The sequence below is a fragment of the Pezoporus occidentalis genome, unplaced genomic scaffold, assembly GCF_034315485.1.
Source record: "Pezoporus occidentalis ecotype Australia unplaced genomic scaffold, CSIRO_AGI_Poc_V1 ctg84, whole genome shotgun sequence".
NCBI lineage: Eukaryota > Metazoa > Chordata > Aves > Psittaciformes > Psittacidae > Pezoporus > Pezoporus occidentalis.
Genome location: NW_026916203.1, coordinates 817,458 through 835,301, shown reverse-complemented (window position 1 = coordinate 835,301; position 17,844 = coordinate 817,458). Strand labels below are relative to the sequence as shown.

Genomic DNA, 17,844 nt, shown 5'->3' with positions numbered 1-17,844 from the left:
GCCACTTCATGAGAGAGAAATGTATTTGTGCCCTAACCGTGCTATTTCTGAAACAATGTTATGTGCTAGTTTCATACATAGGATAATCTGTTTAGAGAGTGAGGGCATTTTGAATTAGCAGCTTCATAATATTGCTAGCTTACATTCACTTTTTGTGTTTGTTGTAAAGAGGCTTTGAACAATTTTTTTCTTGTTAATGGTGTATTTAAATTGTTGGAAGTACGGTTGGTTTTATTATCACGCCAGCATGATTTATCAGTAATTTGATTCAGAATTATTTTGCGAAAAACAGTTTTGGAGACCTGCTCTAAGATAAGTGCAAAGCTCTCTTTGCAACACACAAAGAAAAGAGATTTACTGTCAAAAGAATCTGGCAATGCTGCAATCAGCAGTAAGGAAATGAGGGTATTGAATTTGTTGTTTTCTCTAATAGAGGAAATGGAACAAGCACTAATGATCATGCTGTAGGTCTACTGTATTACAGTTTAATGTCCAGTGCAGTAGAAAGTCAGGGTCATATTTGCGAAGTTGTTATGACCTCAAATTGTGCTTTCATCTAAGTAAAGAGTCCTTCTTTTGATTTGAAAACAAGTTACTGCAGTATTAATTTAAAAAAAAATATTTGGAAATAACAGTGAAAGTGATTAATTAACTCTTTTTTTTATTTCACATCACTCCACAAACACAGTGCCAAATGCTGCTGTTTTCAAGCAGTGCCTGCAGTTCATTTTTATTCCAAGAGGCTGACATTTACCAGGGAAGTTGCTGTCTAAGAACTGATTAAGAATTCAAGAATTTGACCTCTTCCTAATTCATCTCAGGCAGAAGGGCAATTTTCCTGTACCTTCATTTATAAGATGCACTGTTGAAAATACTGTGTGAGGAGAGTGCTCCCCCAGCCCAAAGGCTGGGTCTATGTGCCTGATTAACTGATCTTTTGGCCATCATTTGGCAATGGCCTGGCCATCCCTTTTAGAAAAGAAGGCACAGAAAACAACCTCTGTAGCTCTGTGCTGACACTGAGCATGAGCCTGAGTCTTGGCTTTAGACAGCTACCCATTTCTCTCCTGTATGTTACCAAGCACACTTTTAGCAATTGATAAAGCACAAGTAAAGGAAAAAGCCTGGCTTTTCTCATGCTTTAGTCTTTATTATAATTTTTATTGCACATATTGTGCAAACTGTCATGCGGGAACATGACATCCAAATATCAGTCCCCATAGAACGTAAGTCATGTACAGTCTGAATTGACAATATATACATGTCACTTTAGGAGCCTGGCAGGGCTCTGAAGTGTTCTGAGCTAGAGAAGCTCCTAAAGCATCCTGAGTGCCCTACATACTGTGTAGAAACAGTAAAAACCTAGCAATTGCATGCAACAGAAAGGGTCAAGACCTCAATGAAATATGAGGAGGTCTTGCCCCAGAAATTGCCCTGGAGTAAATACCAAAATAGAAAACCACCCATCTGTGCATGAACAAATGGAGGAGAAATGCTAACTGGCACTGCAGGAGTGTCACCAGTAACTATTGCTTTTCATGCAGGCCACACAGCCACAGCTGCATGGATGGGTAGTACATTCTTTTCCTAAGGGCTAAAAGACATCTGGTTAAACGCTACATCAAATTCCCTAAAACTTTTCCAAGGTTTGAGTAAACATACAGAAGTTCAATGACTTTTAGAGAATTTGGTGTTGTGAGTAGGGTCTGAATGCACCTGTGCACAAGAAGCCTTCCCCTGTCCTTTGCGAGGACACCAGCCAGAGGACAGAAGCAGTCCTGGTCCCTGCAGTGTGCTAACAAGGCAGAAAATTGTTTCCCTAAGCCAATGGCATAAGTAGCAGCACCTTTGCCAAAGTCACTGCTTTATCCCCAGAAGGATTTGATGAAGTGTAAGGCAGCCCTTTTCTTCATCCCTCCCTATTCACAGGACTGTGTTTTTCTGTCTCCCAAGCCTGTTGTGCCTGCAGACCTAAGTGAGGACAGGACTGTTTCCCTGTGTCTGGATGCTCCTGCCTTGGTAATCATGGTAAGGATAAAAATACATTGATTGTTCAGAAGTAAATTGAAAATGAACCTGTGAAATTACAGATATTTGCAAAAAAATTACTCAGATTTTGTAGCCTTGTGCAATTTTTAATCTCCAGTTCCATAGTATTAGACTGATAAGATGCAGGTTCTCAGCAAAATGGCTATTTGCAAAATTACATTTTTTCATTAAGAATCTTACCATAATCTCTGTGCCTGTAGTTTGAGGAAATGCTAAGAGAATTTCTGCTGTCTTTGGGAGATATTCCTCACATGCCAGCGGGGTTGGCATGAGCTATTATTGGCTGACGCTGATCACTCTTCAGCAGGCTGTGTAATAATCTATCAGTCATTGTTTTAGATAAGTGGTTTTATTTCTATGGCCCTGAGAGCATGAGTGAAAAAAGATTCTTTATTTATTCCCTCGAGGTTCCTTACTGATGTCCTGAAATTTCAGCAGTTGTGGGTTTTTTGTATCTTGTAATGAGTCTGGTTTTCTGTTTTTTCATTTACTCTTTTGTGACAAGTATTTCCTAATACTTGTTTCCTACTTAAATATTTTTGTTAATATTTGTGTGACTGATTTTTACATGCTGTTCTCATCTCAGCTTGCTGGCGCATGCAAATTGCTTTCTGAACTCCTTTACCTGCGTTTTTAATGTTTTTCAATAGCTAGCAACAAAACCAGAGCGTGTCTTGGCTCTTGGCTTTAAATTACCCACACCCCTGTTTTTCAATTGTAGTTTTCATAGACTTCTGTGGCTGAAAATCCAAACTCTAACATAGGTGAATAAATGAATCTGATATTTTCAGGAATCAGTGCCACTTCACACTTATCATGCCAGCAGACTTGAGTTCATTATGGTGCATGTCACTTCGTAAGGTAGAAATAATGAGAGGATATGTGCAAGAATCAGAGTGTCTCCTTGATTGGATGACCAGGGGCTTTTCCAGGAGTACAGGCCCTCCAGATTTATTACGTGGTGCCTAAACATAGTACACAACCAGTAGTAGTTCAATTTCTGGATATTGAGAAATTAGATTGCTTGGTGAACAGTGCTGGATGTGGGGCTTTTGGTGGATTTTCTGACACAAATTCATGTACAATAGTAGTGATGGGCAACAGCTGGAGTGTAAACAAACAGCTTGTTTCATTATTGGAATGTGCCTTTCCAAATACTCTGCTCAGCTGAGTCCATCTGACAAGCAGCAACAGCAGAAAGTCAGTATGCTGTCAATTACAAAGTAAACATACACATTTTGTTGGTTAGGATTTAAAATTACTTTGCCTTACTGTGGTTAGCCATGTGTAAGGTATTATCATACTCTTTACTTACTATCATAATTTATGGTAATAAAATACGATAATTCTGGATTTTATTTTACTGTGCAATATTTAACAACAGTAGAGCTAGGTGCCATGAATTATCAGGGCTGCAAGCTAGTCCTCTTTCTTGCATCTGAACTTCACTGAGGTTCTTGTACCTTCCTATGTGACACATTAATGCATGTTTTTAAGTTGCTATAAATAACATTGAAAGGCACATAATAAAAACCTCTCAGTTTTAAAGCCTTAAAATTACATCACTCATTTAAAATCAAGATTTAATGTAAAACTCCATTATGATGTGATAAGATGTATTATGAAACATTGCTGCTAACAAAAAATCCAACATGGTTTTCTGTGCTGATACAAAACCCTAGAATAAGTTTGCACATATGACTGTGTGGAAGGATGAATAACTCAACAAACTCACAAACTAGAAACCTAACAGCTCCATGTCTCTCAGAAATGAGAGTTCTGTCTTCCTGCAAGCATGCTTCATTGAAGACATGAGCAGTGCTTCCACCATGCAGAGTGGGGTTCCTGTCCTTTCTCTGCCAGTACGGATGCTGGTGTAGATGTGCACAGCTGGGGCATGCCAGCATCTTTGTTCTCTGCAGGGATTGCTGAAGGAGTGATTCACCTTCATGTGGGATGCTTTCTGCATCCTCTTCTCTAAATGGTGCAGCTCAGTAATGCCAATGTACTCTACACTCAGTTTTGGGTCCTTGCAGAGAGTGGAATAGCAGGGAGGATGGGCTGCTATAGCTCATGTGGGTGTTATTGCATACTCCAGTAGTTAAAATTATCTCATCGTGATGGACCATCTTGGGTGCTGCAGCACAGAAGGCTGCTTTCAGAGCATCTGTAATGAATAACACGTGTATGTTATTCAAATGCAGCAAACCACAGCGGCATTAGAAAAAGGGCTGCAGTTGTGTCTAACAGAATGGTGTAACTCTTCATGCTGCTTGTAACCCCAGCTGGGACAGGACATGTTGGTCGTGAGAGATCGATTTACCTTCACTTCTTCCCTTGCTTGAAATGCGAGGATTAAGTGGCAAAATTGATGAGGGAGAAATGTAAAAGAGAGATTCATCTTCTCCAAGAGCGTTGAAATACATTTGAATGGCTGGGCAATGATTCAGTGTCCATCAAAGTCTTGGCAGTATTTATTTTGTAAATTATTGGTTCTGATTTTCACTTATCCGCTGGTAAATCAAATGGGTGAGCATAAACTGAGTTTTGTTTGTAAGAATAGTGTAGTTTTAGACAAAATACTCTTAGCAATAAGAGATCTGTGATCTCTTTTGATATTTTGAAGCACTTATCTGGCTTTCTGTGCAAGCATGATGCCCTGCAATCATTTTGTATGTGTGGTTGTGTAGAAGGGCAAACCAGTTGAAAAATATTAACAAATTCACAGATAAAATTAAAAGCTCTGTTTTCTAGTAAACTCTCTGATAGCATGAATAAAAATTCAGTAACATGCAGACAAAGCAAGCCAAAGACAAAATCTTATAAGTTTTGCTTTAAATACCCATGTGGTCACTGAAACTTGCAGCAAGGATCAGGTTCAGTATGTCACTTTTGATGTAAAATATTTCCAGCCCTATATGATTTTACACATATTGCTGTGTGAGACTGCTAATGTCCTGTCCTGGGTCATCACAAGTTTTATCAATGGAGGTGTTCAAGCTGCCCATTTCCTAAGCTAAATTTCAAAGTAGGGGTCTGAAAAGGATGACTTGTTTAGCCAGAATACAGACCTGCTTCCTTTTCTCCATCTCTGATAATGCTCTGGAGGAAGCAGCAGACTGAAGCAGGTTTGTATCTGAGCAGAACATTGAGTGTCTGTTTCAGGAATGCATGGAAGATATTTGTAATTGTATTCTAGTGACAGGAAGAAATGTTTAAATACCGTGGTGGAGGCTTTTCCCAAACTATCAGGTAAGTCAAGCACAGCACAAATAGTTGGCCTAACATTGCTACAACAGCATTTGTTGAGAAATAACTATTGAAATAGCCAGTAAAGCTATATGTCTCTTCTGGGGAGCTTTTCAAGTTAATGGCAGGTAACCCACTTATCTAAGTTAAGGACCAGATTCTGAGGCTGTTTTCTGGTGCCCCTGTCAAGCAGGACAGTGCTCTCAACATGCTCTGTGATTCACATCATGCATCAGGCTTTGGAGGTGACAGGCAGCAGTGTGGCTTTGACAGGCTGGACGCTGCTCCTGGTTTCACAGACACCACCACACAGATGTGCCAGGCACAACCCCTCGGCTGCACAGCTCCCAGTGTTTCAGCCTCCTGCCAGCTTCCTCATGAAACAAACGCCAGACCAAGCTGGGTTTAGGTAGGTCTAGATCTGCAACTCATATAACTTTATCTTCCACAGAAAGCCTTTAATCTGTGAAAGCAAAGATTCATTAAATGCTACCACCCCTCAGGTCTGATGTACTCAATGTGATGTAGTTAAACTGCTACACAGAATGTGCATGTGGCTTTTTAAAAATAAATTGTTAATTTCTGTGTTACCTTTTAGTTACTGTTCTTCCTGGACTTTTTTTCTGTTGTGTCCTTTTTATGGTTTCTTAGAACTGTTTTTTTTCCACATGAAATACAGACTGGTATGTCTAAATAGTGAAAAATCATAGGCTGGTTTATAGCTTTCTGTGAGTTTTCAATTAGATTTGTAAGTTTAAATGGTAGAGTTGATGTGTTTGATCTAGGCAAAGGAAATAAAATTCTTTGATATTGTAGGGCACAGCTGAGCAAAAGAAATGAAATAATTCACTGGGCTGTTGTTTTCAAACACTTCCTCAGAGACTTGGGGTTTATTTCAGAGCTGTGTCCAGTATGTTGCATGCTTGGCAAAGGTCTTTGTCCTTTCATGCAGCTTTGGAAATGTAAAAAGAAATTACACCAACCAAATAAGGTAGCACTTTATTCTTCCCTGTTGGCCCTCCCATTGGCAATCATAAGAGCAAAAGCCTCCTTCATAGCCCTTCCCCAAAGATCAGCTAAAATTATCCCTGACACAGACCCATCCAGAAGTCTGACCTGCAGCCAGAGATGATGAGAAGAGCCTGGCAGTCTTTCAAACATGAGACCTGTAAGACCCCAGAGTGCCCACATAAGCCTACTCATAAAACATTGTGTGAAAAGCCGTGTGTACACAGAAGTGTGCCCTTGCCCGCAGGGACTGCAGACATGTTTGTCACTGGCAGCCTTCACTGTGTTTCCTGCTCTCCTGCTGTAGCTTAGTGCTGCCCTGTTAATATTGCAGCACTCAGGAGGAGTGTGCAGTTTAGTATAGTTAGAGAAAGTAGTTTGTATTTTATCAATATTCTGAGATTGAATTACACACAGGAAAGAAGGTTATCTGCCAGGGCAGAGTGATACAATCCTTCACCAATGTACTTGGGAGTATCAGAAACCAAGTGGACCTTCTATGTCATTCCTCCTTTTAATCCTGAGCAAGGAACGGCTTTTGGACTGACAAGTTACACTGATAAGTGAATGAAAAAAGCTGCATGGGAAGCCAGAAATGCTCTCCTCTTCCTTAAAGTCTATGATTCACATCATGCATCAGACATGATAGTCCAGCATGCCAGCAGGGAACTGCAGAGAAGCATGCGTCTAAAATGTTTGGAGATTAAAGGCACAGGCCCTGAGCCCCACTCTGGATGCAGCGTTTTCTACTGAAACAAAATTGGATCTAGCTTTATGCTTGATGTCCTTCCTTTCCACTGCAGGTATAGGCCTTTGAAACTAGATTTGTGCTGGAAGTAACTGCTTGAGATTTGAGAATAATATAGCACCTTACATACTGTAATTTTCTTCAGCTGCTAACCATTTTTATATCTCCTTAATTTTATACCTAATTGCATAAAATTTATTTGAAATTAACAAAGAAGTATACAACAGTGATATAGTCAAGATGTATGCTTCTGAGAAACTGTTCAGTTACTCTTCTTTCTGTTATGTTTGGCAATGCAGGTAATTGTACTTAACATTTCATGATAATTAGATTCATGGGTTGCTGTTTCTGTAATGACACAGACATATGGGACCTTAGAGTCAGAATGACTGGCTGAGAAATTATGACTTACTAGTGTACAGTGACCAGAAGATACTGTGCATGAGATAGCTCTGAAATTCTCTGTTCTTTTCGTTGTGTCTGTCCCAGGAAAATAACACTCACATCATTTGCAACTTATGGGGAAGGTATTGTTTTTCAAAGAGAAAGATATTATTACTTTCTTTAGTGATTTGCATGGGGTTTGTCCAGTGTCAGTAGGTTCAATCTCTTGTTGCTTTCTAGCCCTATTAATGTTTGCTTTGAACTGAGAGCTGGTATCGCTGTTGCAGTGGACAGGAAAGAAGCTCCAATAGATCAAGTGTTACATGCACTGGAATACCCATTTCTACCCTTGTCTATTATTTGACCACAAGAAAAGGCTCTAGTTTTCCTGTCCACACTACTGAGGATCATTTAGGTGTCAGTTTCAAATCACAGAAGTTTTAAAGAGACTGTTTCTCTAAAGAGAGTGATAAATAGTAGACATCGTATCGAGGCAAGAGGAGTTTCTGGATCCCACTGTATTTCTATGCAGTAGTGTCATTGAGCATGCAGCCTTGGTCTGAGAAAGGTAAAGATATTTTCAGAGCACCCTAAAAGGATTTTCTAGCACTGGGACCTTTACTGGGGCAGCCATCTGGGATAATCACTCTGTGAGCAAAATTCATCTTACGTGTAATGTAGTCATGGTATTTAAAGGCAACTGTTGCAGTATATTTGTGAATGAATGTACTTCAACCACATGGAAAGGCACATTGATCTTGGTTTAACCACTGTTCTTTGTAATCTAGTGTAGACCTTTTGTTTGCATTTCCCTTGCATTTTGTGTTAATTTTATTCTTTCTAAACAGAGAAACATTGCTAACAGTACCCCAGTGTTATTTCTAATAGGCAGTGTGTTTAGTTTAGTTTAATGGGTAGATAAATTTAGCTGCAGATTTTGTTGATAATGCTAGTGGTCTTGTCCTTGTCCTTTTCAGTGGTCTTCAACACTGACTTTGAGTGTACAGAACTTACATTTTAATTAACTTACAAAATTGTTTAATGTGATTTAGCAATATAGCTCCATTTTGTATTTCAGGTAGGTCTGCTCAGACCAAAGTGTTCTGCACACTAAATAAATGCAGTGTAGTAAAATCCAGTATTATAAATAAATGTATTTTAAACTTTGTTTAAGTGGCATTTGATTAAGCTTTCTTACCCTACAAAGAGGAAAAGATTGTGTTGGAAAACAAGTGTGCTATGGTGAGGTATGACCTGGACAAACTGGAGTAAACTCAGCATCAAATCTGAGTAAAAAAGCAGAGGCCATGCTGGCTTACCAGAGCCCTTTCTGACACTGGAAATTACCCGTGTGGCAAAAAAATGAGGTGTCAACAAGCTGCTCCACAGCACCCAACTGCCACCTTCTGCATTTGTCTGGGGTGAATTTGCCCCCTCCAGAAAGAAGGTCCAAGTATTAGGAGCAGCAGCCGTACTTGCTTCCTTGCCTGGGGCAATGAGGGTTACTTGGATCCTCAGTTGTGCCCTGCTGGTTGATAAAAAAGGAAGAAATGTTCAGACCACAGCTGTGTGAGTTTCTGACTCCAAGTGAAGGTCAAAAGAGGGACTGTTTTAAAAGGGTGCGCAATACAGAGTAGCACACTAAGGGTGAATGTTAGTTTGAATTCTTCTGTATTTCTGCCTTCAATTACCATTGCAACAGCAATTTTTACGCACGATTTGCTTTGAGAAGGTTGTGTTCTTAAAGGAAAGAAAACAGTGCCTTCAGATATGGCTGTAAAAAATAAATGCAAATGGCCTGCAGCCATTTACAAGAAAACAATTCTTCTTGGCTGCTGAAATTAAAGCCTTTTTTTAGTATTTGGGTTTTTTTTACTATTTTGCTTTTGGCATTTCTCCTGAAAAGAAGTAGCTTGTCTTGAGGAAAGGACTGAGATGTTGTAGATTCGCATATTCTAATGTGCAGTGCACAGAAAAATATATTCATTCTTTAAGGTGTAATATGTATAGCCTCAAGTATCGTATACTGATAGGCTTTGGTTGAAACAAGTAGCTGTCTCAAAGACTGGAGCCCTTTAGACCATAGATTTCGAGGTCTCTTCTGAATTTTAGAATACTTGAAGTTTGGCAAGCATTTTCCTAAAACTACACCTTATCCTAGGGATTTTGTTAATCCATTGTGTCATACTTAGTGCACAATGGATGAACGTGCCTCTCGCTTAATCCCTCTTGATTTCATGGAGGTTTACACAAAGGGAAGGAAAATGCTCTGAACTGGGACCTGCAAACCTATATGCCCTCTCACCAGACACTGAAAGCAAATAAAGCCTCAGATGAAACCTTGGTAGAGCTCTTTTTCACCATTTTTTAAGAGAGGTGTGCCCACAGAGAACAGCTAAAATGCAACACTTTCCTGGCAGCCACAGTATCCCTCATTGCATGACCTCTCCGTTTGCTTTTGGAACTCTGCATAGACCAGCCATGTGGTAGGCAGCCAGCCAGTGTCCCCTTCCAAGATAGTCACAGCCTACCAAACAGGGTCTCAAAATACTGGTGGAGGATGTTATTTCTCAGCTGTAGTAGAGGCTGACTGGCAGCACTAGGTACAAATGCACAGCTCCGCATGGAAATGATGTCAGTGCAATGTGCATTCTTAATTTAACCTGTGTATAACAGGTTAAATGCATGTGCTTTCTTCTAAGAAAAATATGTCTGGTTTAATTCTGTGTACTGTGTGCTGGTATATATGTATATGTATACAGTCATCCATGTAACATGGTAGTCTGTAACTTAATACTGGCTGATCTCAGTAGGCTCTCTAGTATTTTATTTGTGTGGAAAGTAATGAGCTTTTACTCACAGTTTAGATGCATACTGTTACAGTTCTGTGATAAAAGCTTTCAAAACCTGAGATGAGATAGTTTAAACACAGTGCAGTGAAGACAATTAAGTTTGTCAAAGAGGTAACTCCAGCAGTAAATGTAATTTTAATGGTAGAAAATGATGGCATTTCATCAGTATTATATTTTTTAGTTATTCTTGCTAAATCTTAACGTTTGACAGTGTGCCTGATAGTCTCTGTTTCCTTGTTTGGAAACAGCATTGTTATATCTGACACTGTTCTACCTTTGCTTAACCATATTTGTCTAAATACAGTTACTCTCATCTCTGCAAGCTAACTGAAGCTGAACGCTGATTGCACGTAACTATTAGCTGAAGCCTTAAAACTCTCTGTTAACTGATTTAACAGGGGAAAAAATACATGCCCATACCAAAACACAGGCATGCATTATATGAAAGTATAGGTTTTACCATGATTGAGTCCCCTATCCATGTGGATCATCAGTGCTGCACTGAAGGCAGTAGAGCAAACACAGCCATCAAGTTTGGTCTTCTTGTCTCCACAGCCTGCAAAAAAACATCCCTGACTTTGCAGGGGTTCTCCCCTTTGGAGCCTGGGAAAGATGCTCAAGTATGAAATTCAACCTTTTGTTTCCATCTTCTCCATAGTTATAATTTAGACAGTTTCTTTTGTGGTCTTGCCATCATAGATGTATCTTCTCACAGAGTGATGAGCCGTGGTCGTAAGATCAGCTTTTTGCTCCTCAGTTCCTACAGAAAACCTGTTTCCATCCCAGTGATCAGGAAATACCTGTGGGCTCTCATTTCTCCTTCCATCTCCTTCATTCTAGATGTTCACCTGCTGTCTTGAGAAACAACAGTTGTTTCCACTCCAAGCCTACAACTTTTGTTAAGCTAAATAAGCCCATGTGTTTCATTTCTGTTTCTAAGGACATGGGCTTCAAGGTTAATAGATTTCCTGTTGGAAGGGTTGAGACTGATTTCAACTATTCTGGGAGAACTCCAATCCCAAATACCATTGCAGACACTTATGTTCAAGGTGAAATAATTCAAAATGGAACAAAATTTCCCTAATCACTCAGTTAGACTTTATCTTTACACATATCCCCTTAGAAATTTAAAATATTGCATTCCACTTATTTTTTTTTCTTGACAAAATGAGAATTTTCATGTTCTCCAAAAATCCCTACTTGTCCTGCAGTCCAAAAAAGTCTCAATATATAAGTTTAGTGTTACAGCATATGGTAGCACAGCCATCAGCCTTTTGGCATATGGTATAACAAGAGCCTTGTGCTGCAGCACATCTCTTCATAGGAATACCTCCCCTGCTGCATCCAACTACTACATTTGTGTGTTGCAAAATAGGCATCACATTAGGAGTTCATCTTGTACATCTAGGATGTACTAGTAGTACATCTGGTAATGTATAAATACCCTTAAATACCTTTCCTCCTCTTGCATGGCCAGTTCATGACTGTGTCTGTGTGTGTGCTTGGCAGCATTATACAGATGTCCAGTAACAGAAATGATTACTACCTTTGAGAGAAGGTGATATTTTACAGACCTCAGTGGACCTGCCACTACTGAATGCTGTTTGTCTGTAGTGATCACACAAAACTGTACATCTTTGCTGTGCGAGGAAAATGGAAAAGCTGTTTGCGTTACAGGACGTGCTGTCAAGGTGCAGAAAGATGCATAAAGGTGGATGAGAGCTGGTGCTTAACACAGATCTTGATGAGAGTATTCAGGTAGCTGGAAACCAGTTGGAAAAATAAAATAAAATTAAAAAAGCAGCAATGGAGGCAAAGATGGACCATAGGCAATCTGTTTGCCGAATTATGAGGGCTAAACTGACGAGTGTTAATTTCCAAATTTAAAAACATAAGGAAAAGAATGTACATAAATTGGAGACCTTGTCACAGACAAGGTCATGCAGAATCTGAGCTTTGCTATCTTTTGTGTTTGCCAAAAGTCTAAGTGAAGCATATGTTTGTCAGTTTTCTCTGAGACTCACAGATTGAAAGATGTTACTTTCAGCAGTAACTTTCCTGTTTTTCTCTTCCTCTGAGCTTTGAGATCTCTCTGCTCCACATTCCCCCTTGAACTGGAGATATCAGCTGCTTAAATTCTTCCCATTTGACATGTTAACAGCTTGCATCCTGAGCTGTTCTTGCCTGACAAAAGACATTCCTCATCTGAATTTCTCCCAGTGCAGCACTGAGCAGACAGGAAAGTCATTTCCACTTACTTGTGTGAAGTGTTTTGTGTACTGCTCCCTTGGCTGAGCAGAGTTCATTTCTCAGTAGGATCCTTACTCTGGCAAGCACTGAATTGAGATCAATACTTAAATTAGGATGCAGTTGTCATTTCCACTTCATTGGTGGAACAAAGTCCTCATAGCTCACCATTTCTCTTTCAGCCTTTCTACTTCCAGCTAGAGTCAGGCCTTCTAGTCTCATTGCCGCACTGCTTGCAGCCTGGTCTGAACTGAGAAACAGAATATGTGTGGGGTGATGCATCAAATCCTATTTCTGCTAAGCAACACAACCCACAGAAGCCACTAGAAACTGCAATAAAGTATTATTCAAAAAGCTGTAGTATAAAAGGTGGAGAAAGAAAAATACCCAACACATTCTAAAAGAAGTCTTTAAAGTGGAAGAATGGAAAATTATGAAGAAGAAAACTACTGGAACCTAAACTATACCTTAAACGCAAATCTCTCTTTGTAGATGACAGAGCTACAGCAACATCTCAACATTCAGACTGCAGCACTCTGACTCTCTCTGCCTGTCTCTGGTGCCCTTACCCCTTCCCCAGTTGTTGTCCCTTTGCAGCCACCACCTATATGCCTAGGTAATGCCAAGGTTAGTGAGAGCAATGGGGTACAGAGCAGGACGCAGCCAGGTGGTGGTGGGCAGGGGACCAGAAACATTGCAGAGAGGAGAAGGGGGATATGCAGCTGGGCTTAAGCACATCACAGCCTCTAAATCCTCCCAAGAAGGAGTCTGAGAAACTGGCTGTCTATGTCACTGCAGTTTTGGCATGGAAGAGGGGTACCTGCACAGCACTGTCCCCTTGAGACTGAATGGAGATTTGGGTGTTTTTTTCTGGTAACAGCTTTGAGAGAGATGATCTGGTTGAGTTTGACAAATCACACAAACTCTCCTGAAGAAAGATGAAGGAGTTTCTCTCCGCAGGGTCACAAACTTATCAGACAACACTTATCCCCTTAGCTTTCTGCTGCAGTTGCTGCCCTTACAGGAGCTGTGTCATGTGATCTTCCTTATAACTGTACTGAGTATCACCTTAGAAGCAGTTTATGGTTTGACCTCCCCACACTTCTTGGAAGGTTAGCACAAATAGTTGTGGCTGTCACAGTGAGGAGCCTTTTCCTCATTTCTAGCCTAAAGATATTCATAGCTAGTTTCTGATTGTTGTTATTTTTTTTTCTTTTGCGTCAAGAAACCCTTATCTTAAACCCCTTCCTTCCACCAGTTCTGGTGTTCACCATTACATATTTGTAGAAAGTGGTCAAATACTTCTTTAGGTTTTACTTGCATTGCTGAACAAGGCAAGTTTAGCATCATTTTGTAGCACAGCAGCCTCTCCAGTCCTCCACTGACCCCTGATTCTCCAGAAGAGGTTCCCTCACATGACTTGGAAGAGTTTTACCTACCATTGGATTAAATTTCCTTCCATTTTGCATTTCTGCTACTCCATTTCCTTCAGTGTGACCATCACCTAAACCAGTAATTGATCTGAAGTTGTATCAAATACCTTACTGAAATCCAGACACATTCATGTCTGTAATTGTTGCATGAAGTTAAGGTGATCAAAACCTTTGAAGATGAGGATTTTCTGTGGGCATTGTTTTCTCCTTCATCAGTGGTGTTCACATTCACATCTGCTGTTGTGCCCAGCACAGTTGTGGTTTGATAATAAGAGGTTCATCTGAGGTAAGAGTGGCACACCATGTTCCAAAATATTTTTAATTTAACATTGATTTATCTTCCATTAGCACTTTTTTGCCTAGCAGATCTGTTCAACCATAATCTGCAAACGGTAAAGGGGGCTTGGACTTCTTTAGCTTATTTAAACCATAAAACAGAGTGAAAGGTTTTGAATTTCTAATTGTATGATTCCTCATCATATTTCACACCCATAATTCAAGTCACAGAAAGCCAGAAGCCTCTAATAGAGGCCAGAAGCCTCTAATAGAAACACCTATAAATGATGGCATTATAAAGAGTGAGCTGGTGAAAGCTTGGGTGTTAAGAAGGGACATAATTTTCAATCACTCTGCTTCTAGTGCTTCAGTCAGATTGTGTTCTCATTGTGATCAATAGAAATGTAGCTGGTTATCATCTGAATGAGGTCAAAATAGCTTGTTTCTGTCAATACCAGTTTAATTTTAGGTTCAGAGATGTGAGATAAAAAGTTTTTAATCCAAGTTGACATTCTTGTTTCTCATTGCATACTTTAATTTTATTAGCTAAGATTTTGAGTAAAAGAATTTTTATAAGCAAGATTTTAATACCGTTATCCCCTGAATTTGGAAGTTACTCTGTAGCAATAAATACATTTTATATCTCATACTGATTGACAGAGTAATCAATAAAGATCAAACTGTTGGCCAGATTCCTAATTATCCTGTGGCTGTATTTTAGTAGATTAAATAGATTTAACCCTGTCCCTCATCTTTAAATCTCTTCTACACTGTATAAATGCACAACCCTAAATTAAAATACAAAAATCAAAATATATTGCTACTCTATCTAATCTCCATCCCCTAGAATGCAGTGATAGCATGCATAATGATGGCCACTGAATTTAATTCCAGAGTTTTAAAACAGAAGTTGCCAACTCTTAAGAGTTACAGCATTGATTGTAGGCTGATCCAGGCTACAGAAATATCTTACTTACACTAAGAATACAATCTGTCCACAAAGTAAAGTCAAAATACTAAGATTTTATACTTAGTTCCATAGCTATGAGTTCTGGTAAAATATCTGTGTGCCTGAGGGTCTCTTCTCCTATAAATACAGGCTGAGAGAGTTGGGCTTGCTCAGTTTGGAGACGAGAAGACTCTGGGGACACCTTACAACAGTCTTCCAGTACATAAAAAGGGCCTACAGGAAATCTGGAGAGGGACTTTTTACAAGGGTGTGTAGTGACAGGACAAGGGAGAATGGACTAAAGCTGAAAGAGGGTAGATTTAGATTAGATACAAGGAAGAAATTATTTACTGTGAAGGTGGTGGGACACTGGAACAGGTTTCCCAGAGAAAAGTGTTGCTGCCCCATCCCTGGAAGTGTTCAAGGCCTGGCTGGATGAGGCCTTAAGCAACTTGGTCTAGTGGAGGTTTAGATTGGATATAAGGAAGAAGTTCTTTACTGTAACGGTTGTGAGGCACTGGAATGGGTTGCCCAAGGAAGGTGTGAATGCTCCATCCCTGGCGGTGTTCAAGGCCAGGTTGGACAGAGCCTTGGGTGGCATGGTTTAGTGTGAGGTGTCCCTGCCCATGGCAGGGGGGTTGGACCTTAAGGTCCTTTCCAACCCTAACTATTCTATGATTCCATGATTCTATGTTACCTAGCAGAACAGATTTGTTCCAGTTAAATATTTTTGCATTTTTTTTTTCCTGAACCCTGGGAAGAATACGGCACAATAACTGAGAAACAGAAATTATTTTTTTTGTAGGTTCTTTTGAAGATTTCCATTATAATTGCAAAATTTGGAATTAAATGGAAATAGATCCACATAGAAACTAGAAAAGATATGTGTGGAAACAGGATTCTGAACATTTTTCACTGACAAAAATAGAATTCTAGATGAAATCTCTCAGTCTTCCAATATAAGTAGATCTCATAAGGGAGAGTATTTCTAACCTTTCTGTACACTGGATATCAATAAATCCACAGGGAAATTACTTTGTTGGACAGAAATTAAACATCCCCACCCCATTTTCATCTGTTGCTGATCTTTCTGAAAACAGAGGAGCTGGTAACATATTCGGGTTTACAATTCAGCATTTCTCAGCTAGAACGTGGTATTTCAGAATTCCACTCATTAAAAAAAACCAAAATTTGGCTGCCTTGATAAGTTTGTCACATTCCCCAGCAGAATGTGAATTGTTTTTTTGCTTTTAAGAGCCTACACAAACCTTTCCAGAAAGCTTATATTAATATGCAATCAGAGATAGCTTTCAAAGGAAGCAGTTACCAACACAATAGAAATTTCCAGAGCCTACCATCCTGACCTCCTCCTCTTTCTAGTAGATAAGAATTTTTTAACTCCTTCCAGTTCTGTTTTTGCAGACATTACTCATTCTTATGTTTGTTGGTGGGGTTTTTTTTTAATATACGATTTATTCACAAATATAGCTGGTACCTTGTCCAGTGCAACAAAAATGTTTGCTCTTAATGTCATCACCTGCAGAAAAATTCTGGCATGGAAATCTGGATCTTTCTTACCTTCAAAATGGATCTTACAAATTCCAGCTCTTTCAGGGATCCTAAAAAATTGTCCATGAAGATATTTTGTTTTGGTTTGGTTTGGTTTGGGGATTTTTTGGTTGGGTGAATGGGTGGGTGAGGTATTTGTTTGCTTTTTTCAGATGAAGAGGGCACTGAGTGATTATGGGAGAGCTATAGCAGACTTTTTTTCTGGTTTTGACTATAAATTTCATGTTGCAAAAACATGAAAAGGTGGGATAGCTGGCAAATCTACCCAGCTATCTTGAGGGAGGAAGTTCCTGAGGTATGGTGTTGCTTCAGAAGCAATACATTGTTTTCCTTCCTCACTTCAGAATAAGAGAGTATATGTGGGACAGTACTGTGAGGCTGGGATCAGTCCAAGTTTGCACACCACTAAAATAGGCCTTTGGACTGTATGGGGTGAGGCCTCACCTTCAGCAGAAGAGAAAGTGGAAATAAATGGAAACACTGCTACACATGTAAACCTTGAGGTCTGTGCTGTTTATAACTATGTTTTATAAAAGTCTGTAACAAAAGCAAAAAAATAAACCTGTTTTGTTTTTTTTTTTCAATACGTGATCTATGCAGCCCTTTCTTGACTGTAAGATCAATATTAGGCTTAACAAGTGATGCTATCACAAGTAACCCAAGCTTCACTATTCAAGGAAAAGAGTGTAATTAACCCAAAACAACATCTGTGAGTTATTTATGCATAAATAAGAATTCAAATGCAGAAATATAAGTATTTATTTCATACAGTGATGTGTTAAAAATTACAGACTTTTTATATGCATGTTCAGGAAGACAATTTCACAAATGGGCACTACTTTAATTATGAGATCTCTGTGGGTGCTAGTAAATGAGCTGACGTCACTGTCTGTCAGCAATGCCGATTACCTTTCAACAGCCAGCACACATATCATTAAATTGTGCCAACCTTCAAAACAAAGTGACCAGTTTCAAACTGCCTGATGGAAATAATCTTTGTCTTGACTAACAAAGAGTTGTTTTGACAGTGCTAATTTACCCAAGACTGTTCTAAATATTTGAACAGTATATACAACTGAG

The 17,844-nt window shown here is 39.4% G+C and overlaps 2 protein-coding genes across 3 annotated transcripts in view; both read left to right on the top strand.

The window, feature by feature from the left end:
• Nucleotides 1-17,844, top strand: part of LOC134156298 (ribonuclease H-like) — a 384,552-nt gene that overhangs the window by 221,268 nt on the left and 145,440 nt on the right. The window lies entirely within an intron of this gene.
• Nucleotides 1-17,844, top strand: part of CAMK4 (calcium/calmodulin dependent protein kinase IV) — a 140,163-nt gene that overhangs the window by 97,258 nt on the left and 25,061 nt on the right. Inside the window, exon 6 of one of the 2 annotated variants that reach the window (XM_062604243.1) lies at nucleotides 1,930-2,028. The exons of the other annotated variant lie outside the window; for it this stretch is intronic. Coding sequence (XP_062460227.1) covers nucleotides 1,930-2,028 — 99 coding nt within the window. The remainder of the gene's footprint in view (nucleotides 1-1,929; nucleotides 2,029-17,844) is intronic. 2 annotated transcript variants of the gene reach the window in all.